General features: G+C 34.9%; 1 protein-coding gene across 1 annotated transcript; it reads left to right on the forward strand.

Annotated features, from left to right (window-relative positions):
- Nucleotides 1–814: 814 nt before the first annotated feature.
- On the forward strand, nt 815–26,476 carry LOC107592440 (uncharacterized). Its single transcript, XM_016281955.1, has 11 exons — nt 815–993; nt 1,610–1,769; nt 3,018–3,089; nt 3,186–3,262; nt 6,000–6,100; nt 8,529–8,645; nt 9,920–9,994; nt 20,688–20,826; nt 24,471–24,553; nt 25,727–25,823; nt 25,924–26,476. The coding sequence occupies exons 1-11, from the start codon at nt 931–933 to the stop codon at nt 26,089–26,091; spliced, it is 1,152 nt and encodes a 383-aa protein (XP_016137441.1). The 5' UTR covers nt 815–930; the 3' UTR covers nt 26,092–26,476.
- The last annotated feature ends 111 nt before the right edge of the window (nt 26,477–26,587 follow it).

A 26,587-nucleotide genomic window follows, 5' to 3' on the forward strand; every position in this document is an offset into this window, starting at 1 on the left:
AGAAAGACCGCCAGTGCTGTATACATAATTAAACTCTGAACTGGACCTATATACAGGACTGGACCTAGAAAGGGTCAGTATCCTGTGGCGTGCATGTGTTGAATTCACTCACACTCATGAATAACCTTGCAGTGCTGGAACTGACCTTTATAATGACCTTTATTTCTGCTGTCACACTAAATATTCTCTTATAGCGCCTCAACATCTCCACTGGTCCTGTATGTCCTAATGCTAGTGTAACATAAAATGTGATTTAAGATGGTTAGACGTGCAAATGGATCAATTGACAGTGAAATAATGTCACACAGGACAGATATGTCGTTGCAATTAAAGTAGTATATTTCCAGAGCGTTTGGGTTCATCTCGGCCCAAAAACCTTGAGGAAAAAACACTGCACTTCCTATAAACTATTATAAGCGGCATCCGTTTGTAATGAAGGTAACATTAAAAATGAGCTGGAAACCGTTAACCAAACCTTCTACGTGTAGACCTTATTCATTATAGTTCATATGTGTATAGTGTGTCATTTCAACAAATGATCAAAAGACGTAAGTTCATCAAATTTTGGAAAATATGACCCAATACTGTACGTCTTCTGCTCTACTAGGTTAGAAACTCATTGAGTACTATAAATATTGTTATTGTATTGTTATCTATGAAACTTTGTTGTCTCCTGTTGAAGGCACAGTATATAATAATATGATACAAACATATGGTATTATAGTAATTTAGCATATGGATAGCATACCTATTTTCTTAAATGCGTTTACATCGCAGATCGCGGCTTTTACGAAACGCGTTTGGTTCTCATGGGTCCCCGTCAATGCGGAAGTGTCTCCATGCTGTGTTTGACCACACTCATTCATACAAATGTAATATCATGCGTTATTTGCCTTGTGGGTGAAGAAGTGCACTTAAAACGGTCAGAAGATGTTGCGCAGAAGGACAAACGGACGAGAAGATGCGGACAGTGTCAAACCTGAAAGAAAGAAGGTGATGAATCAAAGTGAACTCTGCAACTCGTGGACTGAATGTGTGTTTGGTTTTTACCAACAAAACAATAGGTACCATGCTAATTCCATACTTCTGGACTGTAGTATTACCATGGTACATTTTGAAGTACCCTGTGAATAAGAATCGGTGTAAGAATCATGGTATTACCATCTGTTACATATTCATTGTACTTTTTTTTTTGTAAATACCCTCACCTGTAGGCCTATGACTGTCATAGTTTATTCTAAATGATAGATTATTATGAATAATAAATACCCTCACCTGTATGACTGTCATAGTTTATTCTAAATTATAGATTATTAATAATAAGTCAATCGTTAAATAAGAATAATGAATAAATTATGGAGTAATAAATAAATAAAGGTAATAATTTGAAACTGTGGTTACATGTTTGCAAAATTAAATGAAAGTTGGTGTGCTGCCAAGGCTGTTGTTTGTTTTTTAAACTAACAGAAGGGTTATTGGATGATATTTTGGTTTATCAGCATACAACTGTATGTATAATAGAAATTATACAATATTTGAAAACAAAGTTTTAGTTAGTTTAGTATATCATGCCACTGCTTGACATGTAATTTCAACTCTCCCACCACAGACATCAGAGGACTCTGGTGTTACTGGTGTGCCTGTCTCGCAGAGGAGCTGCTGGACTGTTGTGTCCTTCTGGATGAAGGTTTTGCTCTTCATCATCTTCACTCCAGCTTTCCTGAACTATGCCTCCCTGCAGAGAGAGGGACAGGTGCTGTCAGCCGCAGGTGAGACCTCATCATCTCTTCAGGGGGCTTACCATGGTACATTTTGAAGTACCCTGTGAATAAGAATCGGTGTAAGAATCATGGTATTACCATCTGTTACATATTCATTGTACTTTTTTTTTTGTAAATACCCTCACCCGTAGGCCTATGACTGTCATAGTTTATTCTAAATTATAGATTATTATGAATAATAAATACCCTCACCTGTATGACTGTCATAGTTTATTCTAAATTATAGATTATTAATAATAAGTAAATCGCTAAATAAGAATAATGAATAAATTATGGAGTAATAAATAAATAAAGGTAATAATTTGAAACTGTGGTTACATGTTTGCAAAATTAAATGAAAGTTAGTGTGCTGCCAAGGCTGTTGTTTGTTTTTTAAACTAACAGAAGGGTTATTGGATGATATTTTGGTTTATCAGCATACAACTGTATGTATAATAGAAATTATACAATATTTGAAAACAAAGTTTTAGTTAGTTTAGTATATCATGCCACTGCTTGACATGTAATTTCAACTCTCCCACCACAGACATCAGAGGACTCTGGTGTTACTGGTGTGCCTGTCTCGCAGAGGAGCTGCTGGACTGTTGTGTCCTTCTGGATGAAGGTTTTGCTCTTCATCATCTTCACTCCAGCTTTCCTGAACTATGCCTCCCTGCAGAGAGAGGGACAGGTGCTGTCAGCCGCAGGTGAGACCTCATCATCTCTTCAGGGGGCTGTTTCATAAAACAAGTTTACCAAGTGAAAGTGACGTGACATGTGGCCAAGCATGGTGACCCATACTTGGAATTAGTGCTCTGCATTTAACCCATCCAAAGTGCACACACACAGCAGTGAACACACACACACCTTGAACACACACAACGGTGCCCGGGGAGCAGTTGGGTTCGGTGCCTTGCTCAAGGGCACCTCCGTCATGGTATTGAAGGTGGGAGAGAGCGCTGTACATTCACTCCCCCCACCTACAATCCCTGCCTGTACGAGACTCGAACCCGCAACCTTTGGGTTACGAGCCCGACTCTCTAACCATTAGGCCATGACTTCCCCGTAAACAAGCCAGGCTTATTTCAGTTATTCTGACTTATCAACAAATCAACTGACAATACGTCAGACTAACTGAAATAAACCTGGCTTATTTGGTAAACTTGTTTTATGAAACAGGCCCCGGGAAGACCTTAGGATCATGTGCAGTTTGGTAACTTTCAGCTCATTTGTTTGAATATTTCTTTCGCTATGTAGGTGCTCAGCTAATTGATATCGGCCTTGGCCAAAAGATCCATCTGTTGTGCAAAGGACACGGACAACCTGTTGGTACGTTAAATTAATAGTTCAACCAAAAATGGAATAAGAGTCTGATATTTATATTGTGGACTGTGCAGTGAAAATGATGTTTCATTTTTGTTTCAGTTGTTCTTGATGCTCCAGCAGGGATGTCGTCAGATGTTTGGTACTATGTGCAGGAGGGTCTCTCATTATCAACAAAGGTTAGTTCAAACAAACTGCCACCACGACTACTGGACGTTTGGAAACTGGTAATACATTTCATGTAGCTTCATGTGTGAATGTGTTTTCTGTACATGCAGTACACACTGTCATATTTCCCCATTTTTGAATGGTCACCACTGGCACATAATGCAACAAAGACAGCTAAAGTCAACAGATTTTACTAACAGACCTACCAATCTCTGTGTAAAAGTAACATAACGATTAGGCCTGTCACGATAACAACTTTTTGTTGTGCGATATATTGCCCCATAAAAAAATTGCGATATGATATTATTGTCATTTTAAGACCATTTTAAGACAGATTTTTCCTGACCTTCTTTTCTCTGTAAATTAAGGGTGCACACTATTGCTGAAAAACACAATCCCTACTTAGCAGTCAGATGCCTGTATGCACAAAGGCACAGGTCCCCAAACAAGGCCATATCTGCAGATGAAACCTTTTTTTTTTTTAGAGGCATTTTTTAAATATGAACTAGCACCTCAGGACTACACCACGTTATGTACGAGAAGCTGCAAAAGACACAGGCGCGCGAATGGAATGCAAAAAAAAATGTTTTAATGTTTTTTATAGTGTTTTTTTAATGTAAATATAATGGGCAATATATTGCGTCACCAAAAATGATTGAGGTCATATATATAGTGTCTTGTGCGATAAGTCGATATATTAATTATTGCGACAGGCCTAATAATTATGCTGCCATCTTTCTGAAATCATTTTTAACCCCCTGTAGTTTGGCTCCTAATTTCAGGTGAAAATTACCATTTTGACCCCCTCTACAAAATAGTGGATTACTCAGTAAATATTTATCCAAGAGATTTAATGTTTTGGCTTTTATCACTATACATGTTTATCTTTCTTCAGAAACATTATTAGCAAAATCAGAAATTTGAGCTGGAGACCTCTGACGGAATGACCCAGTTAATATTCAGTAATATTATTGATATTGAATTATTGAACTGCACTGACACAATCGAATGAGTTCAAAATTTGAACTGAATTGAGTTAAATAATGACACTCCACTCCGACACTGAACTAAATTGAATCAACTTTGAGTTGACTTGTGCTGAATAACAACTCTAGACTCTGCCTTCTGTAGAGCTGCTATAGCTGAACTGAACATGTTTCATAACTGATGAAATTTGCAACGTTGACATGGTTATTGAACTCAATCCTCAAGCAAAAGCCACTTCATCGCTGACAAATGATAGACATTTGCAAGTTTTGTTTCCTACAATGGACTGTGAGTAAATCGCCTAAAACTGTATCATAAAAATCCACCTCAACCAGCATTCTTTTTGTTTTCTTTCTTATAAAGTATCCCATTAGTATTTCAGAAACCACTGCAAATGATTCAAGGTTGTCAGTGAATTGTCCAAAAATTCGATTAGATAAATAGTGATTCATTCATGAATATTACATTGCTAGATCTGATTGTGAACAGGTGATGGCAAACATATGACGGAATTGCAGAAATATTGTCAAGGAAAATGATTCTCAGGTTGGTATACCTTAATCTCCATCATCAGATGAATTATCAGTAATAATTCTCTCGAGGCCAGAAAAAGCGAAAAATGTGATTATGTAGCTTTCCTCCCTTTTTCACTGTATATGATGCAATGTGTGTGTATAAATTCAATCGTAACAAGATTATAAAGCCACCCAGAATATGTGATTTTTTTTTTTTTCATCTGTGTGGCTTCATGAGTTGTTTCTACAATTTTTTTTGTGAAGTTAGAAGAAAGTTTATTAAATTACTGGTGAATCATGATTTGTTCATGAAAAGGTTTTTTATGCACAAATTTGTGTGTACTCATTTTTGAATGAGATCCTGTGACTTCTGTATGATTTGCCAATCAGTTTGACTAATTCAGTAACTGAGTGTTTTATTTTACGAATTGAATGGCATGTTGTGCTCTACTGTGTGTTAGTTTTTTTTTTTTACAGTCAGCGAGGACAGCACAGTTGATTTGATGATTGCTGACTATGACTTTATGGTTGCCTATTCGTATTCCCGTCAAATGTTATATAATTCACAAGCTCACATCTCTGTGGCATGTCAGCAAACCTAGATTTGCAAAATGACTCCTATTTCACTGATATCTATCAGGTCGTAGGGATGTTTTATGCATGTGATTCCAAAACAAAAACCACTTACTTAACGGGATTAAATGAGCTTTTTGCCATTTTAGAATGACCTAATGAAACCTCTTCCATTAAGGGGATGATAAGAGAAAGCCTTTCACTGATGTCGTGTACAGCATTAAATAAACAAAGCAGCACCAGTTTTCATTGATGTGAGTCATTACTTTAGGGACATAAAGGCATTATTGATTTTTCTGCTTCTTCAGAGAAGTTACAAGTTACAAGCTTTCAGAGCGTGTGCTGCAGTATTACTCTAGTAATTCAAGGCAGTGAGGCGTTGAAGCATTTCTGTGACATGCTGTCAGAACAAACCTAGTTGTGAAGTGTTGGAGATTCCTGCTGATGGCCTGCATTGCAGTGACTGTCCAGTAGAGCCAGACGATGTAGCAAACATTTGCGATAATTGATGATTAAAGGAGTTGCAACATTGTGAATATTGCAATATGTTTAATGTACACTTTATTAGCAGGTGAAGTTTCCTAAAGAAATTATCAATGAGGTTTTTGGTGTGTCAGTTGAGCTTTCTCCTGCTGTCATTTTCATGACACTTGATCTGTGATCTGTTTCTCAGGTGTGCACCTATGACAGAGTCGGTCTGGGTTTCAGCCGAAGAACCCTGCAGAATGAAACTACAGGCACAGAGAAAGTCTGGGGAATATCAACCACTGGAAGGTATGAAAGTGTCTTGGTCTGAAACTAAACAGTTTTCCAAAACTAGGTGTGACAGCACCAAAAAAAATGTCCAAATAACATTGGCATCAATTAGAGCTTTCTGGGTCCATAAAATGAAAAGTTTATTTGAAATAGAAACATTTTGTAACATTATAAATGTCTTTTTAAACCAATTTAACGTGGCCTTGCTAGTAAGTATTCATTTATTATTTTAATAAATGAATAAAAAGAGAAATCTTATGCCAGGTTCAGACTACACGATTTTAGCCCGATTTTGCCACATTTGCTTGATGTAGGGTGTCGTGGGGATTCGTAAACGACAAAGGGCGTCGGGACGCAAGATTCCATCGTTTCAGCACGTGTAGTGTGTCATAGTGGACGACAACCGTTTCCGCATCTGCGATGCTACACGACATCACGACAGAAAGACTAGCATGTTTAATTTTTTTTCCGTCGTCCACGGCGAGTTCTGTCACATTGGTGACGTTGACCAATAGCAGCACAGAAGCTCTTTCATACACCGGTTTTAAACATGGCGAAACGAAAGAGAGATGATGGTGCTGCTAGGTGGAATTATGAGATGGAGGAAAGGTTCGTGGAGCTGTGGCAACAGTACTCCTGCCTGTATGATGTGTCGTCGAGGGACTACCACATCAGAACAAAGAAGCGGAAGCGATTCAGCAATGTTTACACACTTGTTTTCGGAAGTCAGCTGCTAGCTCCACCTTCTCGATGACATCACGCGCGTCGTTAAAGACGGCATGCGATAAATGGTCGGGAAGCAACGTGTAGTCTGACATGTGTCTTGTCCACGACACGACAAGGTTTTAGGAGTCAAAATCATGTAATCTGACACAGTGACTACCGTGACCGACAAAAATATAGTATAGTCTGAACCCGGCATTACAGACCCTTTTTGAATTGTAGTGTACTTGTTTTACAATACATGAAGATTTTATGGTCATATTAGGCAATAAATCTAAAAACAAAGAAACACCCCTCACATGTTAACAGTTTTAATCCACACGCAGGTGTCTGTGTGTCTCGTATCTTTGACATTGGCCTGCTCTACTATTCAATCAGTGCTGTAGGACAGAGATGTCTTTGTCCTTGTCCTCTGGCAACAAGACATCCTGCCTTCAGGTTTATTCATCCTACATGTGGAGTCACTCTTATCTTGTTGCTGTTGACATGATAACATTTCTTCATGCATTAAAGTGATGTGTAGCGAGAGGACGGGGAGTTGGTTATCACTGTCCTCTTTTCTCCTCTGTCTGGCACGTTTAGAAGGCAAACAGCAAGATTGAATTTTTGCTAAAGTTCAATAAGCCAGGAGCAAAAATGTGGAGTATTGTCCTTTTTGTTCTTTCCTGAAACCTTTTCATTTGGAAACTGACTTGATTTGATGTTGAAGGAAAGCCAATAGTACATACTAATTTAATTTTTAATTTTTGACAAGGACATGTGCTGTTTTGTTCTTAGACTATACTATATACTACTGTACAAAACATTGTGTGTAATACTGTATCCTGCAGTGTGCTCAACTTGACCTTTTTCCGGTGTGGTCAAAGAATAAATATCAACCACTATTACACATATTTTTTCTTTACTCATTATTTGATACTTGTATTTAATGTTTATATTAGAATATTATATTTTACACAAAATGTAATTAAAAATGCAAATAAATAAATAATACCAGGACAGCACTTGCTGAATTAAATATGAAACACAATGATTGTTTTATAATGAATATTCACACTTTTCACCTTAATTTAAATGAAGCACCAGAAATGTGTGCTTAATGATTAGACGCAGCCCAAAACAATCATAAATATAATAGTAATAATATACATAAATGTAATAGCATAAACATCAACAATAATAATTATTGCTATTATAAATAATAATAATAATTATTATTATTTTATTTAAATAGTTTATTATGCCAAAAAGTAGAAATAAAACAAATATTAAATATTTGTTCTGTAAAAAGGAATAATAGAATCTATACTGATATCAGTCTGAGAAAAGCAATGTCGGTCAGTCTCTAGTTTTTCTTGACCCCCTGCACATCTTGGAGAAATACTGCAGTAAATCACTCAGTGCCCACTGAATCTTCATGACCTTTTTAGTTAATGAGGATGTCAGAAATAAAACCCATTAGTGTCTCATAGTACACAGTGCTTATTAGTTTAGTATGTCAGCCTCTGGTTTGAGGTCAGTTTGTCCTTCATGTAACATCACTGACCGCTTTAAAAACTGGGCAGCAGTCTGGGACAGTGGGCGTCCCGTCTGGAGGTGAACGTACATGCGTGTCATAATGTGTCTCAGTGATTAATGAACTGTCAGATGAGTCATGTCTAGACTTTATTTGCACAAACCTGCACTCATTCCTGTCCTGTATCTCTCCTTTCTTATCCTTCAGGATGGTGGATGACCTTCATCGATTGGTCAAGGCTGCAGATATAGCCACACCCTTCATCCTGATTGGCTCTGAGTTGGGCACGCTCAACGGCAGGTTCTACAGCCACATCCATGACATGTAAGTCATACTGTTCTGTTTGGAAAAAATGTCAGTCAGTCATATCTGAACATGTCAGGAAGTTTGTTACCACCACAAAATGCATGGTATGTTTAATGTTTTTGAAAGAACTCTTTTATGCTGCATTTATTTGATCAAAATATAGTAAAAACTAAAATATTATGAAAAATTATTACCGTTTAAAAGCACTGTTTTCTATTTAAATATATTTGAAAATATAATTTATTCCTGTGATGCAAAGCTTTTCAGCATCATTACTCCAGTTTTCAGTGTCACATGATTCTTCAGAAACCATTCTAATATGCTGATTTGCTGCTTAAGAAACATTTCTTCTTATTATTGATGAAATCTTTTGTTCTGCTTAATTTTTGTGGAAACCTTGATACATTTAGAAGTTTGGAGTAAGTAAGATTAAAAAAATAATAATTTATTTAATAATTTTATTTAGCAAGGATGCATTAAATTGATCAAAAGTGACAGTCAAAACATTTATAATCTTACAAAAGATTTCTATTTCAAATAAATGCTGTTCTTTTGAACCTTTAATTTATCAGAGAATCCAGAAAAAATATATCAGGGTTTTCAACAGTAAAAGCATTGATAACAACACATTTTCAACACTGATAGTAATAATAAGAACCATTATTAATATTTGAGCACCAGTAATAATCGCTAATAATTGAGCACCAAATCACTATAATAGAGTAATTTCTGAAGAATCATGTGACACTAAATAAATTACTTTTTAAAATAGAAAAAAGTAATTTTAAATTGTAATAATATTTCTAAATATTGCTGTTTTTACTGCATGTTTGATCAAATAAATGCAGCCTTGATGAGCAAAAAAGACTTCTTTCATAAACATTGAAAAATCATAATTATTTCAAACTTTTGACCAGTAGTGTACAATATATTGGCAAATAGTGTTATATATGCCTAACAGGGTTTTTCTTCCAGACATTTATACCTGTCACGACCAAAAGATCCATCAGAGCAGCTTGGGACTGACTTTTCGGCACACACTCCCCCAACCCCGCCTCCACCCTCCCTCCGTCTGACAGATTTAACGTTTCATCTGCTCTGATGTGCAGCTTTAAGACCCATAAATTCAGCTGCGTCAGGCCTGTAGCGCCCAAGGACTGAAAATATTGTCCCCGCTGCAGCTCTGAGCCCATTCATCTCACTCGATAGATGCGGTTCATTTCTCAATCGGTGTGGGAGCTCTAGAAACATCCTCTGTGTGGTCTTTTCACCGTCTCTCTCTGTCTCTTCAGGCAAGTGTCTGACCTGGTGTTGATCGATCCGATCCCAGAGGATGTCTTTGAAGAGGAGAAGTGGCAGCAGTACTGGTGAGTCATCAGCTGAGAGAGTGTGAGGCACAAACATGATTTGTCAAATCCCAGCTCCATCCTAATGCTGAGAGCCAGAGGAAGAAATTAAAGGTGAAGTGTATCATTTTTTTAAAAGGCGTTAAAATGCTTTCTTTTATTTTTAGTAAGCCATTCATAAGTTGATTTGCCTGAAAAGGATACAGACTGTTGCTGTATGAAAACTACTCTGGCCAGACACAATGAAAACAATCTTTTTTGTTGTTGTTGCAATTATTAAGTTTGGTTATGCTATAGGAACAAATATTACAAACTTCACCTTTAACTAGTTTTTACAGGAAAATAATTAATTTAAACAAGTATTTGACATGTTCCATATTTATTGATACACAGATGTAGTATCTAATTTGACTGACAAAAATTATATTATTGTGTTGCAACTTTGACAACATTAATATTTCATATACATGGAAATACTATGGAATTCTTTGAAATGGTTCTACAGCCACATCCATGACATGTAAGTCATACTGTTCTGTTTGGAAAAAATGTCAGTCAGTCATATCTGAACATGTCAGGAAGTTTGTTACCACCACAAAATGCATGGTATGTTTAATGTTTTTGAAAGAACTCTTTTATGCTGCATTTATTTGATCAAAATATAGTAAAAACTAAAATATTATGAAAAATTATTACCGTTTAAAAGCACTGTTTTCTATTTAAATATATTTGAAAATATAATTTATTCCTGTGATGCAAAGCTTTTCAGCATCATTACTCCAGTTTTCAGTGTCACATGATTCTTCAGAAACCATTCTAATATGCTGATTTGCTGCTTAAGAAACATTTCTTCTTATTATTGATGAAATCTTTTGTTCTGCTTAATTTTTGTGGAAACCTTGATACATTTAGAAGTTTGGAGTAAGTAAGATTAAAAAAATAATAATTTATTTAATAATTTTATTTAGCAAGGATGCATTAAATTGATCAAAAGTGACAGTCAAAACATTTATAATCTTACAAAAGATTTCTATTTCAAATAAATGCTGTTCTTTTGAACCTTTAATTTATCAGAGAATCCAGAAAAAATATATCAGGGTTTTCAACAGTAAAAGCATTGATAACAACACATTTTCAACACTGATAGTAATAATAAGAACCATTATTAATATTTGAGCACCAGTAATAATCGCTAATAATTGAGCACCAAATCACTATAATAGAGTAATTTCTGAAGAATCATGTGACACTAAATAAATTACTTTTTAAAATAGAAAAAAGTAATTTTAAATTGTAATAATATTTCTAAATATTGCTGTTTTTACTGCATGTTTGATCAAATAAATGCAGCCTTGATGAGCAAAAAAGACTTCTTTCATAAACATTGAAAAATCATAATTATTTAAAACTTTTGACCAGTAGTGTACAATATATTGGCAAATAGTGTTATATATGCCTAACAGGGTTTTTCTTCCAGGCATTTATACCTGTCACGACCAAAAGATCCATCAGAGCAGCTTGGGACTGACTTTTCGGCACACACTCCCCCAACCCCGCCTCCACCCTCCCTCCGTCTGACAGATTTAACGTTTCATCTGCTCTGATGTGCAGCTTTAAGACCCATAAATTCAGCTGCGTCAGGCCTGTAGCGCCCAAGGACTGAAAATATTGTCCCCGCTGCAGCTCTGAGCCCATTCATCTCACTCGATAGATGCGGTTCATTTCTCAATCGGTGTGGGAGCTCTAGAAACATCCTCTGTGTGGTCTTTTCACCGTCTCTCTCTGTCTCTTCAGGCAAGTGTCTGACCTGGTGTTGATCGATCCGATCCCAGAGGATGTCTTTGAAGAGGAGAAGTGGCAGCAGTACTGGTGAGTCATCAGCTGAGAGAGTGTGAGGCACAAACATGATTTGTCAAATCCCAGCTCCATCCTAATGCTGAGAGCCAGAGGAAGAAATTAAAGGTGAAGTGTATCATTTTTTTAAAAGGCGTTAAAATGCTTTCTTTTATTTTTAGTAAGCCATTCATAAGTTGATTTGCCTGAAAAGGATACAGACTGTTGCTGTATGAAAACTACTCTGGCCAGACACAATGAAAACAATCTTTTTTGTTGTTGTTGCAATTATTAAGTTTGGTTATGCTATAGGAACAAATATTACAAACTTCACCTTTAACTAGTTTTTACAGGAAAATAATTAATTTAAACAAGTATTTGACATGTTCCATATTTATTGATACACAGATGTAGTATCTAATTTGACTGACAAAAATTATATTATTGTGTTGCAACTTTGACAACATTAATATTTCATATACATGGAAATACTATGGAATTCTTTGAAATGATTTTTTTCTGAATTTTATGGTGGAGTGTATGTACTGTATATGTTTGTTTATATACAGTATATTTATAAATGTTAAAATATATATAAATATTTATTGATATATTTAGATATAGTTGACATATACAGTATATAAGTATATACATATCTATATGAATTATTAATATGAAATAGATATTAAATTGATAAAATTAAACAATCTGTTCATATATAGCCTATTATAAATATATTTTATATATATTTTCAGTATAAAAATAATTAATGTTCAAAATTCATAATAAAAAATATTTGAGAATTTCTTAGTATTTGGTTTGTCCTGAGTAACTCCATACGTTTATACAAAACCTTATAATCCATGTTATTATACCATTTTAATATTTTTACTTTTAAAAATACATTTACTTGTACAAATAATAAGAATTTTATGCTAAAATCCATGTTATTTTTTTCTTTTTAAAATATTCAAATTGTCCCAATCAAATTGAACCGATTTTTTTGAACTTTTTTTTTTTTCTTCCTTATTTTTTTTGGGAAAGATTGGAATTGAATCATTGTAAAAGCAAATATTTACTCCGGTAATGTTTACATTTAACACATCTTTCGTCAGAGCTAAAAGGAGCAAAACCTGAGCTGCTCAGTGCTCACAGACACTAATATACAGCCAATGTAAGCACTCAATAAATATTTAAACAGCCAGGTACAGCTCCAATTACATGGGTATTTACAGCTAGTTGCAGTTTATGTCCATAGTTAAGCATGCTGAAGCTATTCAATTTCAGTGGAAGTCAGTAAGAAATAGAGTAGCGTTTCCTGGCCTCGTTCTACCTGCTATTGGAGCCATTTAGAAGTGACATGATCGCAATTCCTCAGAGATACCTTTTGCGCTGCTTTAAAAGCCCTTCCTTCCTTCATGGAGAATATCCCATTTCATAAACTTCTACCTCTATTATTTATCACCATTATGCGACTCGAATGAGTTCAGCTAGATAAGAAATGAATATGGCCGGATTGACTCATTTGTACATGACTGGAGGTGAAGCAGCGCCATTTATCTGGGAAATGTGCGCAATTACGCTTTGATTAATAGATGCTCTATCTAAGCTAAGCTAAGACGGTGTACATGCAATCCAATTACTTAAGACGCACTGAAATACATGTTGTGGATATTAACTCAGGGCTTAAGTTAATATTCATATCATATGAGTTTTATTACTGATCTTACTTAAATCATAAGAGCTGCTGGTTTAAATTAAAGATGCTGAGGATGTATTAAACAGTTCTGCTTGCGATTATGTGATAGCCGTGCAATATAAAATGAAGTCTTTGGGGAAAAATTGTATTAGAATTTTATTTTAGAACAGTTTCACAGGCTGGAATGATCCTTGGAATTTTCTAAAATCTATTTTTATTATCTGCAGTTATTGGCATAAAATTATGTGTTTAAAAATGCTGTAATATTGATCCTTGACAGTGTTATATTGGTATTATTTCTGTACTGTTAGTTTTTTTTTATTAGTTTTATTAATTTCATATTTTCAGGGTTTTTTATTTTAAATTTGAATAATTTTGTTATGTGCTTTTGTCATTTTTATATGTTTTTTATATATATATCTATATAGCTTTTATTTATTTTTATTTCAGTTTGACTAATTTTAGTACTTCAGCTTAATTTAGTTGCTTGCTAAGGCAACATTTCTAATTTTTGTTTACGTTTTTAAGTTTAAATTGTTCATCTTTTATTTTATTTTTCAGCATTATTTCCTTTAAATCTCCTAACGCTATAGTAGATTACAGTATCAGATATATAGACAATTAGATATGTGTTTTATTTTCATTATTATTTTATTAAATTCTTATTATTTGCTTTCAATAGGATCTTTTAGGATTGGTTCCAATTTTATATTATGATTTAAATTCCCGTACCAAACTTGCACATATTGCTTCTGGATTTTTTGACTAACACAACTTTCTAGGCCCATTTCCTGCTTACCGATTCATTTTACGTTACTAAGTGTCTCCAATGTGTCTCAAAAGCAGGCGTTAATTCTTTGAGCGATGAGAGGCTTTTACATGAGGTGTAAACTCAAACCAAAAATACTCTTTGTTTTGCTGACTGCAGTGGTTCCGTGTTCTTTTGAATGGATTTAATTGGGTCACAAGTCTGTGTAATTGCCGTCTCCTTCCTTTTAAGAAGCCTCGTGTGGCGACTAAGAGATAAACTGCCGGTGTCCAATAAGGACAGCCGACGCACCTGAGGATGACAGCGGAGACGGTATCAGCATCTTCCCCGTGCCAGCAGGATTTCCACATCAAAAGAGCGTCTCATTAACGCTGCCTCACTCTAAAATGAGTTCCGTTATATCCGACAAAATGAGTCACCCCTAATTGCTGGAGAACAAAACGGAGCAGCAGAGTGTCCCGGCTCTCATCCGGTCTGATCTCTGATGTGCAGTCAGGGACTCGGCAAATACTCCCAAGTTGTCAGATCATGAAAATCATTTGGCACTTCAGAGGTGACTTGTCAATTTGAATCTACCCATCCTGGAAAATCCAAATTAAATCAGAAAATTGGGTAAAAATGGGTTTTGCAACAGTTTAAGTGATCTGGGCTATTAGCTAGTGGACCATCTTGAACCAGCAACAAACAAACCAGCTTCTTTTCCAAACACTGGTTTTAGCTGGGTTTTCTAGTCATCTCGGATACGGTTGCTAGCAAACAGATGGTCTTTTTCTGTTGATTTTATTAAATTTTTTGCTGTGCTGACAAAAAGCAGCTGAATACAGTTCCTGTGAGGTTTACATAGTACAGACTGTGTTTTTGCTTTTGAAGGAACAGAAGCAGCTGTCAGAAAACCCCACGCTGGCATTTACACGTAAACATATCAGAATTGTCAGATTTCAAAGTCTCTCTCAAGAGGGATTTCCCCAAGATAAAGTCTTTTCTGTCTGTGCATCCCGTCTATCAATTGGCACAATGACGCTCATAAAAATCAGGAATTTATTTAATATGGTTGATTAAAAAAAACTGCCTTGAGTGTTGGAGTCATCCATCTATCTGTCTATCTGTCTGTCTATCTTTTTGCTTTACTTAAAGATCCTCATTTGAGTTCAGCTAGATAAGAAATGAACATGCACATTTATTTATTTAGACATCAAGCATATTTTTATGGCATAAAGACATGAATGAATGAAATGAAATGACTTTGAATATTAAAATATGTTCTTACAAGACTGGCTGAGTATTGGCACCATTTTGGCCACCGTTATCTGTGGATATTTTATTGGCTGTACTTGTAGTTACCTGTCAGGAAAGATGTTTAATGCCAGTGAATTAAATTAATTGATTGACTATTTGTTTATAACTTGTGGTGACCAGAGCAAACATTGACTGATTTGACAGAGTTTATGCAAAATAGCAGCTGATTTCTTGTGACAACTCCCAATAGGAGTGACGACAGTAGAGCTCATGTGATTTGTCTTCTGGAGGTGTTGGACTGTAGTAAGAATGCCTACTAGCAACTAACGCAGCACAGCAACTTGCTGACCTCCTGAGATTTAACTGCCATTAGTGTGAAGGCACCTTTAGAGGGGATAAAGTGGTGCAAGACCCTGCAGGGCTGAGCAGGCTTCAGCAGGTCTCAGGTACAGGATGATTGAAGAAGACTTCAGTCAGATGCCTTCATCTCATGATCTTCCTCTAACAGATATCTCTGAAACACAAGTCAATGGGACAGATCAATCGAGCAGTCAATCAGTTTCTGTCATACATATATGAGTAGGAAATTAATATTCGGAAAATTGCTGGACTTGCCTGTAATGTTTGTGTAGCTTTTCTTTAATTTCTTCTGCAGTAGGTGAGAGATCCCCTGGAATTACATTGGTATGGCTTCAGTAATGACAATTAACAGTAATTAGAGCTTCTAGTGCTGGATCAACTACTGTCAGTCATCAGTAATGAAGTAAGGCCACACGTTAGTCTTTCTTTCCCTGTTAGTGTTCACTCACAGTGTGTCTAGTGAGACATGACTGCCCCCTACTGACCGCTTTCAGAATGACCTCACACCCTCTGGAACTTTTTCAAGTACATTTAAATGGCTTTTATACACTGCTATAGTTGACAATAAGACTAATCTATAGCTGTTATCCAGCTGCTTTATGCAAGTTTTCTGAAACGGCGTAAAAGGGAGCATTATTTCAACTGAATGGGCGTTTTTGTCAAGGAGATTCAAAATGTTTAATGCAGGAACTAATCATAAAAAATCTAGTTAAATATCATTTTAATGCTTTTTTTTTTTAAATACTAATTTCACACATACCATTTTTTGAACATTTTAATACAAGAAAACTGCCTCACTGGGACTTTTGTGAGCATTTTTGAGTGATAAAGTCAAATTAAGTGGATTTATTGAAATAGATAGTTTGAACTTCCCTTTGCAAAAACCGATAATTTTTTTCCAGAAATCACGTTTTTTAAGTAATATCAATCAGAAACTGCAGTTGGGTTGTTTTGATTAAGTAATAATAACTTAAACAAATACAGGTAATTTACAAAATTAAAGTTAATTGAAAGTATGTTTTTTTTTTTACATATTAAACGGAAATTAAAAAACCTCTAATTTTTTAGTTTACATTAAAGACAGTTCATACTTGTGAGTCACGAGACAAGGAAGAATCAAATGTGTTGTTTACTGTAGTCCGGGTCAATGCTTAAATTAATCCTGGAACAACTTTTTTTGTTTGTTTTATTCATCTTTTCATAACGACTCCAAATGCTTCTACATTGAGTTATATATATATATATATATATATATATGACAAAACGTGTTTAGGGTTCAGGTAATTTTTTTAAAAGTGGCGTTTATCGGTTTTTGCAAATAAACTCTTCATATATATGTATATTAAACCAGCCCAAGTTTGTTTTCTGGTATTTATGTTAGTTAAAGGGGTCATATGATGTTGCTAAAAAGAACATTGTTTTGTGTATTTGTATGATCGGAGAAATGATGAACAACAATCGCTACTCTGACGATTCAAACGTGAGTTTTGAGCAGTGTAGTGTCAAATCCTTTAAATATAAAAACATACTTACAGTCTTTGAGTCAGAACAGCCGGCATTGTGGTCTACTCTACCAGGATCAGGAAACAGTCCTCCATAAAAACTCCAAAGAGAAAGGAAAATTTGATATCTCATCATATGACCCCGTTAAAGGTGGTCTCCAAGCCTAGCAGACTGGAAAATTCTCCAGATCCTTCTAAAACCAGCTAACAGACCAGGCTGGGAGGCCAGCAGACAAGCTTAGGCTGGTTTAATACACCCCAATACCTAGTTTATTACTATCATTGTATTGCATTGCATAATCCTTAAACCACCTAAATATTTAAGAATGGTGTGTTTTCCATATCTGTTTGTTCAACCAATATCAGATGTTCAGGATAATTTTTGCTAATTTATTTGGTGATGCTAGTGGCACAGAATTGCATATTTCATCTTTAACATTTATAGATATTCACTTGATTTTTGTTCTGTTGAATTGCACTGCTTTTCTATGTAAACATTTCAAAACAGTGAAATTTAATATATGAAATAGATAATACAGCAATAAAAAGTTTGTATTAGGCTAGCAATTATATCCATTTGAATCATGGTAAATAGTCAGTGAAATAATTTGTATGTCATAACCTTGTCTCCCCTATCTGTGTAGCAGTCCAACTGGGCAGCTCTAGTGGTCGTACAGGACATAATTTGCCATGCAAATTCAGATGGACTCTTATCAAACACAGAATGTGTGTGTGTCAAAGAGAGAGAAACATTCAGACAGACTCATGTGTTAGTTCTTACAAAAGAAACAGACTCCATTCAGCCTGCACTAATCCAGATGGGAAGTCAAAGAGCAGAGCAAGTCCACGGCACCAAAGTCATTTCATCACTTTTTTATTCATTTAGATAGTTTTCTGTCATGCTTAAGGAGGGGGGAAGGAGAGAGAGAGAGAACGGAAGGGAAAATGACCAACATTGGTGAGGCGTTTTTCTTGACACGACTTCCTCACTCCGTCTGCCTACCGTTATCTGTTTAATTCATCCTCATATCTGGGCTGTCTTTACCCTCGCTAAATTTCCCTTTGACACGCATGCCTTCCTGCGCATAATCCAGACCTACCGGGCAGAATTAGCACCGGAGGAATTGATAGAATGACGAAATGGAGAGAATAGGACAGGTGGAAATAAAATGTCAGAGCGAACGGACTGATTTGACTCCGAATCAAATTGTCAGGCTCGATACGGGCCATGTTTTGGGGGAAATGCTGACAGTTGAAAAGGTGTCAGGGAAGAACGATTTGAAGAAAAAGGGGTAAAATGACATGGAAAAGAATATTTAAAAAGATGAGCTCAAACTCTGTCTTAAACTTTCGATGCTAAACTTTCGATGGAAGGTCAAGCATTTGGATGTGTATTTTTTTTCTGGAGTATTTCAGTAGAACTTTCCAACACAGTGGTTTTGGACCATTTTTGTGGTTATTAGTCATTAGTGGTGCGTCACTAGTAAGTTAGTAACCAACTATTTGAACAAACCCCCAAAGTAAGTATTGAACTGCAGCACATAACTCATATTACAGTGTTTCCTAAAGAAATATTTAGGAGCCAAATTCATTTTAGTATTAGACTATTTTAGACTAAACAGTAAGAAAATAGAGTGATATAAGTCGGATGTGACTGAAATATGACTCGTGGTCCTGTCTGGTTCTGAATGATTCACTTAGTGAGTCTGATTCAAACGGCTAACCCAGGAGCAAGTAGGTTGAATTTTTGTGTAATAATGTTTTGAATACAGGCAAGTTACATGGCATTTAAAAATGATGTTAAAAATAAAAATTGTATTTCCATCATTAAAGCAGCTGAAATTTTTTAAAACTGAATTATTTGCAATATATACTGATTAAACAAGTTTAATTTATGTATAATTTGACTTGGTATGTATTATTTATAATTGTTGTTTTTATTATTTATTTATTTTTATTATTTAGATATTTACTAGTAGTTTTAACACACAAACAGATATATGTATATTCTCGCAATGCATTTATTTTTATTTAAAAATAAAATTACAATAAAAATCCAAACTAGGTTTTAAAAGATAAAAAATAATGAATTATAATTAATATCATAATGTTTTTGCCCTTCAAATTTCTGAAATAACTACCTTTGTACATTTTAACCCTATAAAAATTCTAGCTCTTAGTAGAGTAACAAATGAATTAATTTCATGTTTATTTTCTTATATTTTCTGTGTTTTTACTTGTAAATTACAACTTAAAAATAGCTGTCAGAAGAATACAATTATTTTCATGACTTTCTTTTAATTTTGGAAATAACTACATTTGGTTTTTCTTGTTTTAACTATAAAACAAAATTACAACTTCAAATAAAAAAATGCATATTAGCTGTCAAATGATTAAAATAATGAAAGAGTTGTAATTAATTTGAAGATTTTTTGTTTTGTTTTTAAGGATGGTGGCAGTATTACAGTTTAAAATAGTTTATTATTTATTATAGTTTAAAAACAGTTAAGTGCACATTTGTTTGTTTGTTTAACAGTGATCATTCCAATTTGTTATTTGAAGAGGTTTAATAAAGGTTAAAAATTCCAGGCTGTTTGGTGAATTGGCTCATTAATCTTTTGTGAATCGTAAACATGACTCGAAGTGTGTTCGAAGTGCTGATTATTCAAATGAGATGATATCTTACGAAACCGCATGTGGACATGCACAAAACTTTCCCAATAACTTACATTTTTTAAATCACACATTTCATTTTTTAAAGTATTCTGTAATTTTAGTCGCAGTCTGTCAAATCATTTGGGTTTTGAGGAGAGGCATTCTATTATTTTTTGAAGTGATCAGACTAACTAGATTTCTGCCTGCTGGATGATAAAACAAAAAAGAAATCAGATTTTGACTTGGAGCAGTCAGCATGCCCATAATACCCTAGCAACCATCCAGCAATGCTCCGGCAAGCTCCAGAGCATCAACAGAAGAGCTCTATCACGTGTGTGTTAGTGTGAATGAATGTGTCTAAATATTCTTCACGAGTGTTTCTGTGTCATTGAATCATTCTTCATAAATGAGCTGTCATTGTGAAGCATTAGACTGCGCAGCGAGGAGTCATTTAGTCCTTCATGCGCGGGTAATGACCGCTCAATTAATGCAGTTCATCACAGCAGACGCCTGTCACTGATTCTGCTGCGCTTCTGGCTCCAGTGTTCTGGCCTTTAACATCTCCTCATTGTGGCCCTTACAATTAGTTTGAATAAAAGGTCTTTTTGGATTTTTCGTGATATGACCCCTTCAATGTCTTATGTTTGTATATTTTTACAGGTACTCTCGCCTCGTCCCGTCCCTGCAGATGATGCAGTTCTCTGCAGCCGCAGGCTTGAGTCGTCTGCTCATTATTCTGGGGGTGTTGAAGCCGGTCTTTCAGGGAGGAGACGTCTCAGAGGAACTCATACAGCGACAGGTCAGTCCACAAACTCTATCTGAGCCTGCTAACACTTCATGGATTAAACTCGCATCCGTTTAGTCAACAATCCACCATAATTAACCGCTATTGTGGTCACTTAATTTCAGGGTTAGCAGGTTCTCTTTTAGTTTTCAATGTTTAAAGACTAATTGTGTCTTGTAAGCAGATCAGAGTAAATGTACAACTAGAGGTTATGATGACACTGCTTCTAGTTTTCTACAATAGTGATTCGTAACCAGGGATACTCATACTCCAAAAGGTATTGAATACATTTCATTCTAGCTGTGAATAGATTAATTATGATTGATTTCATGATTTCGAAGTATTTGATTTGAGCCATTTACCGTATATACAAATAAATTAAAACTTAAAATAAGACATGTATTACCTGTCAAAATATTAAAAACATTAATGGTGAATGATTTCAGGATTTTCTTTGAAGTTCTAAAATATTACAGCTTTTAAAAAAAATTATACTTGCTACCAATAGATTAAAATAATTCATTTGGAATAATTTCATTTTTTTTCTGTCAAAGTTCTGAAATAACAACTTTTTGCTGTTAAACTTACAAAAAAAACAACAACAACAACTTTCAACAGATTAAAATAATTGTTTAATGAATCATTAATTTAATGATTTTCTTTTCTCTGAGGTTTTGAAGTAACTCATTTTGATTTTACTTGTACACCTATAAAGAGAAATTACAATTAAAAAAAACAAACATACTAGCTGTCAAAAGATTAAATTAATTGTAATTTTATGGTTTTCTTTGCATTTCTGAAATAACTTGGTTTTGCTTAAGTTTTAATTCACAGCTGTCAAAGTAATTAAACCATTGTGATTCATTTCTTTTTTTTCCACTGACAAGAGTTTTCATGATATCTGTTTAAAAACATTATTTAAGTGCACATTTCATCTTTGGCATGTTATTGCATTCGATTTCTTTTAAAAAAGCAAAGCAATGTAAGTTGAGTCAATTTGCATTGACACCTGCAGACATTACTGTATATAAAGACTCTTTAGTCATCTTCTCACTGACATAAGAAAAAATGACATTGTCCTTCGCTTATAGAAGTTGTACCGTTTTTTGTGGAATTTCAAGGCACTTTATTACTGATGGTGGCGAGACAAAAAGGTTCTTAGAACATGGCCACTTGGTGGTGCTGTTGCGTAAATTACAGCTGTCTCTATGAGCCGTTTGACATGCGGGGCAGGATTTCTGGAGAACAAGAGAAGCAGTTTAACCATCAGTTGTCTAAGACACTGATTCCCAACCCTGGTCCTGGAGGCACCCCAATACTGCACATTTTGCATGTCTCCTTTCTCTGACACACCAATTTCAGGTCTTGGAGTCTCTACTAATGAGCTGACGACCTGAATCAGGTGTGTTTGATTAAGGAGACATGCAAAACATGCAGTGTTGGGGTGCCTCCAGGACCAGGGTTGGGAACCACTGCTCTAAGATGAACAACTTTCCCGGATTGTGTGAATGTGAGAGGCTGCAGACAGACGGAGGCGGAGGCTTTTTGAAACGCCTTCAGACAGGGTTTCTCGGGTCACGATGCAAAACAGCCGCGTGCAGTCAAAGTACGAGGCCGCTCTCTTCGCTCCAGTTCCACCCAATTTCATGCACGTTAACATGCGGCCACGAATATGCAAAACATTTATTCGAATTTTGAATGGCCCCTCTTCCCCTCAAAAAGCTACAGATTTCCATTTACGACATGAATCGAAGGTTGACCTGAGGAACGGAAGAGGTGATTTCGTGGAATGTTTTGCCTTTATAAGGAGGTTGAAATAATTAATGCACAACAGGAAGGTGGTGATGACTAGCTGCGTTTTTTTCTATGTTTCATACATGCCCATCCTTCCTCTCTATCTGCATAAAAACAGACACAGTGTTTTTTAAGACCTCTGTCTCATTTGTCTGGGAAAGATTAGAAGCATAAAACGAAAGCAATATGTTTCTTTGTAACGGTAGATTTCAACAAAACAAAACAAAATAAACGAGCTTTAAAATATCTGGCTGTTTGCTAGAGACAAAAACAACCTTGTGCTTGTGTTGTTGGTGTAAATGCGGTAGGCTGCTTGAAGCAAAATGCATCCATGGCATGCAGCTGTTTTAGTGTACAGTTATTAAATGTATAAATAAACCTCAGGTTATGGTTGCAACCATAGATGCATTTGTGCTGCATTTGGAAACTTCAGACATATCAATGGCACTGGTGTTTTGGAGAACTGCTTGCATGGAAGTCAATAGAGATGATGCCCCAGTCCACTGAATAAACTGCTTTGCAAAAAAACAATATATATATATATATATACATATATATATATTGTTTTATAAGAGAGGCCACGTGATGCATTAGTCTCTGCCTCTGCATCTCTATGGTTGAGCTCAAATAATCAAACTGCACTACAGCTAATATCTTAGTGTAATACATGCTCATTTTATTGTTTATATCTAATAAAAGAAAAGAATATGAATGATTGCTGCCATATATTATACACTACTGTTTAAAAGGTTAGTGTCAAAAGAAGTCTCTTGTGCTCATCAAGACTAAATGATTAGATAAAAAAAACAGTAATTTTGGGAAATATTTCTACAATTTAAAATAGCTTTTTTCTATTTTAATTTATTTTAATATGTATTTTATTCCTGTGATGCAAAGATCGATTTTCAGCAGCCATTACTCCAGTCTTCACTGTCAGTATTTGAAATAGAAATCTTTTTTAACATTATAAATGTCTGTACTTATTGTCACTTATGATTAATGTAATGTGCCCTTGTTATATAAGACTTTTGGAGAGAGAGAGAAAAAAACTGACAGCAAACTGTTGAATGGTAGTGTATAACCTACTGACTTTTTGGACTTTTGTCTTATTTACAATATACAGAATGGTCTTTAAAAATGTCCACTATTTTAAACACCTTTTTGCTTTCACTAATTTAGCTACGGAGTGACATGCATTTTTAAAAGTACAAATATTTAGTCTCTTAATTAATATAGTTGCATGCATAATTATACATATTGAAAAATGCAGTATATAGATTGTCACACCGCAGGCCATGTTAACTTAAGGTCATGCATTTGAAGTATTTCAGGCCAGATATCAAGTCTATTGCTCATAGAGACTTGTCAATGTATGTTCAAACTACAAATCACACGATTTAAAGAAATAAAGGAAAAGGTGCTGTCAGTGCTTGGACTGCACTTCTTTACACGAGAACACAGACAATCAAATAGCAATTAGTGGCTATATTGTGCTTTCATGTTTAACTGAGAGGAAGCGTGGCTCTTGAAATGCCTGTCGACATTTAATTTGACCGCTCTGTCTCTCAGAATGGAGGATCTGCTCCTCTCGAGCTGTTGACTCAAGTGTTGACTTGACGCTTTCAAGTGTGTCTGTCTGAGGTCACCGAGAGTGTTTTACATCTGCGTGTATATTACAATCACCAAAGAGTGAAAATTAAATATTGGAACAACTCCCGTTGTTTGAGCCACCTTGTCCGCCGTCGTGGCGTATACAGTAATATATCTCTATGTAAATACATTTGTCTCAGCTATTAAGTGAAGCTAGAAATCAAATCAATGCATAAATCAGTGCTTATGATTATTTCTTGTGATTGTACTGTCAGAAATATCTGCTGTGTAACCCTGCCCATCAGAGCGCTGCAGTAGACGAGCATTTCTTTCTCAATGAGAGCGCATCTCAAGTCAGGTAACCACTTTAACTTCAATGAATAGTTTGAGAAATGGCTGTACTTATTGTGGCCTCAAAAAACATACGTTTCTTATGAAATGTGGTTGAAAGTAAGTTTGTTTTTAATAAAAAAAAGAAAAGAAGAAATACTGTTTAAAATTGAGACTTTGTTAGGACACTTTCGTTAATGAAATAACCTGTAATTACTCTGATAGGACACCTGCGTGAATTAAAAATTTATTGCAGTAATTTTTTTTTGTAATATAATGCAATGAGAATTAAGTGTAATCAAATACTTCTAAAACCACTGTATATAATATGCATTGCACAGGGATTATTATAATTAGCTAATTCAAAAAAAAAAAAATTACTTGAACAAAAAAAACCCTTTAAATTAAAATAAAAACTTAAACTTATTTTATTTTAACTAGTTGCCTAAGCAGCATTTCTCATTTTCATTTAGTTTATTTTAATGTACTAAAATAACTAAAACTGAAATAAAAAAGAATAAAAACTATATAGAAAAAGTTTAAAAAATAAAATATATTTTTTTAAATTAAACCGATAATAATAATAATAATAATAATAATAAAAAACTAATACAAATTACAAAAACACAGATGGAAAACTAACTTAAATTAAAATGAAAACAGGATTTTTTTTTTATATGAATAAAGCTATGATAGTATCTCAATGATACTAAAATAACACTAGTGGGACCTGATTTTGAGTTTTTTTTTAACTAAAAATCTATCTAAAATCTTAGATAACTAAAAGAAATAACTTTTATTTCTGCTTTTTGAAACAATACATTTAATCGGACTACAGAAATAACAATGTTCATCATCATCATCATTATTAATTTTGTTTAAATTTCTGATAACCAGTATCCAGAACTGATTTTTAATTTGCTTTATTTAGGCTTTTTGAAACTATAATAAATATTATGGATCTGCTACAAATTATTATTGCTGCATATCAATTTATTCTTGTTAATTGTGCTAATTATGAATAATAATAATAATAATAAAAAAGCTGCTTAAGCATAAAAGTGTGGACAGTGTACGTGTAATACAGAAAAAAACCATTGGTCAAACAAAGCAATTAATGGTGTGTTAATAAGCGATCTCTAGTGTGAAGTGTGAATTGCCTTCATTTATGCTGCTGTTTGAATGTCCTTGACTTTTTCAGAGAGATCTCTAGATATAAGCCTCTCTCTAGCAAGACATCTGTGCATGTGATCACTGGGGAATCCTTTGATGATCAGCTTCCTTCAGATCTCAACCAAGTGAGTGTCTTTCACAGTCCCACTTTCTGCCTTCACTTCTGAACTTTAGTTAGTTTTAATCAGAGGCAAATCCTTTGCTGAACGTCTCATTAACTGTCAGGTGGTGGCTGAACTTCAGAGCAAGATTTTGGAGCGCTCTTATCCCAGTGCCAATCACATTCAGATTCGTGGGGCGGATCGTCACATGATCTACAAAAATCCATCCTCGCTTATCAAACATTTGCATAAGCTCGTGTCACAAAGGCAGTCCAACCAACAGAGGCAGTGAGATGCTTCAGAAAATGCAGCCTCTCTAATAACAAAAGATCAATAACAGCTCCTTCCCTGCAGCTGTCACATACTCTCTTCAGTGATGCAAGAGGCCAAATAACAGCTTCATATCTCTGCTTACAAAGGAAACTGAAATCTCTGTAGTTTGTTTGTTGATGGATTGTACATTTTGGTGAACTGCTGAAGACATAATTTAACTGCATTTAACTGTACTTATCTTTTGTCAAAATGCCTTTTTATTAATGCGATTAAAGTTAAGTAAACGAAACTTGTCATGAAGTCATATTTCACTCATATTTCAGATTTCATACAAACAATACTTTATTTAGAGGCCAAAAAGGTGCAAAAAATGCAAAAGTGTTCAGTGCAAAGAAAAAACATTTTCGATTCACATTGCCATCAGTGACATTACATATAATAGTCCTCCTGATTATATTTCAACTCTATTTATTAGCCTCTAAATAAAGTATTTTTGTAAGAAATCTACCATTATG

Source organism: Sinocyclocheilus grahami, unplaced genomic scaffold (assembly GCF_001515645.1).
Source record: "Sinocyclocheilus grahami isolate Dianchi unplaced genomic scaffold, SAMN03320097.WGS_v1.1 scaffold153.1, whole genome shotgun sequence".
NCBI classification, from domain to species: Eukaryota; Metazoa; Chordata; class Actinopteri; order Cypriniformes; family Cyprinidae; genus Sinocyclocheilus; species Sinocyclocheilus grahami.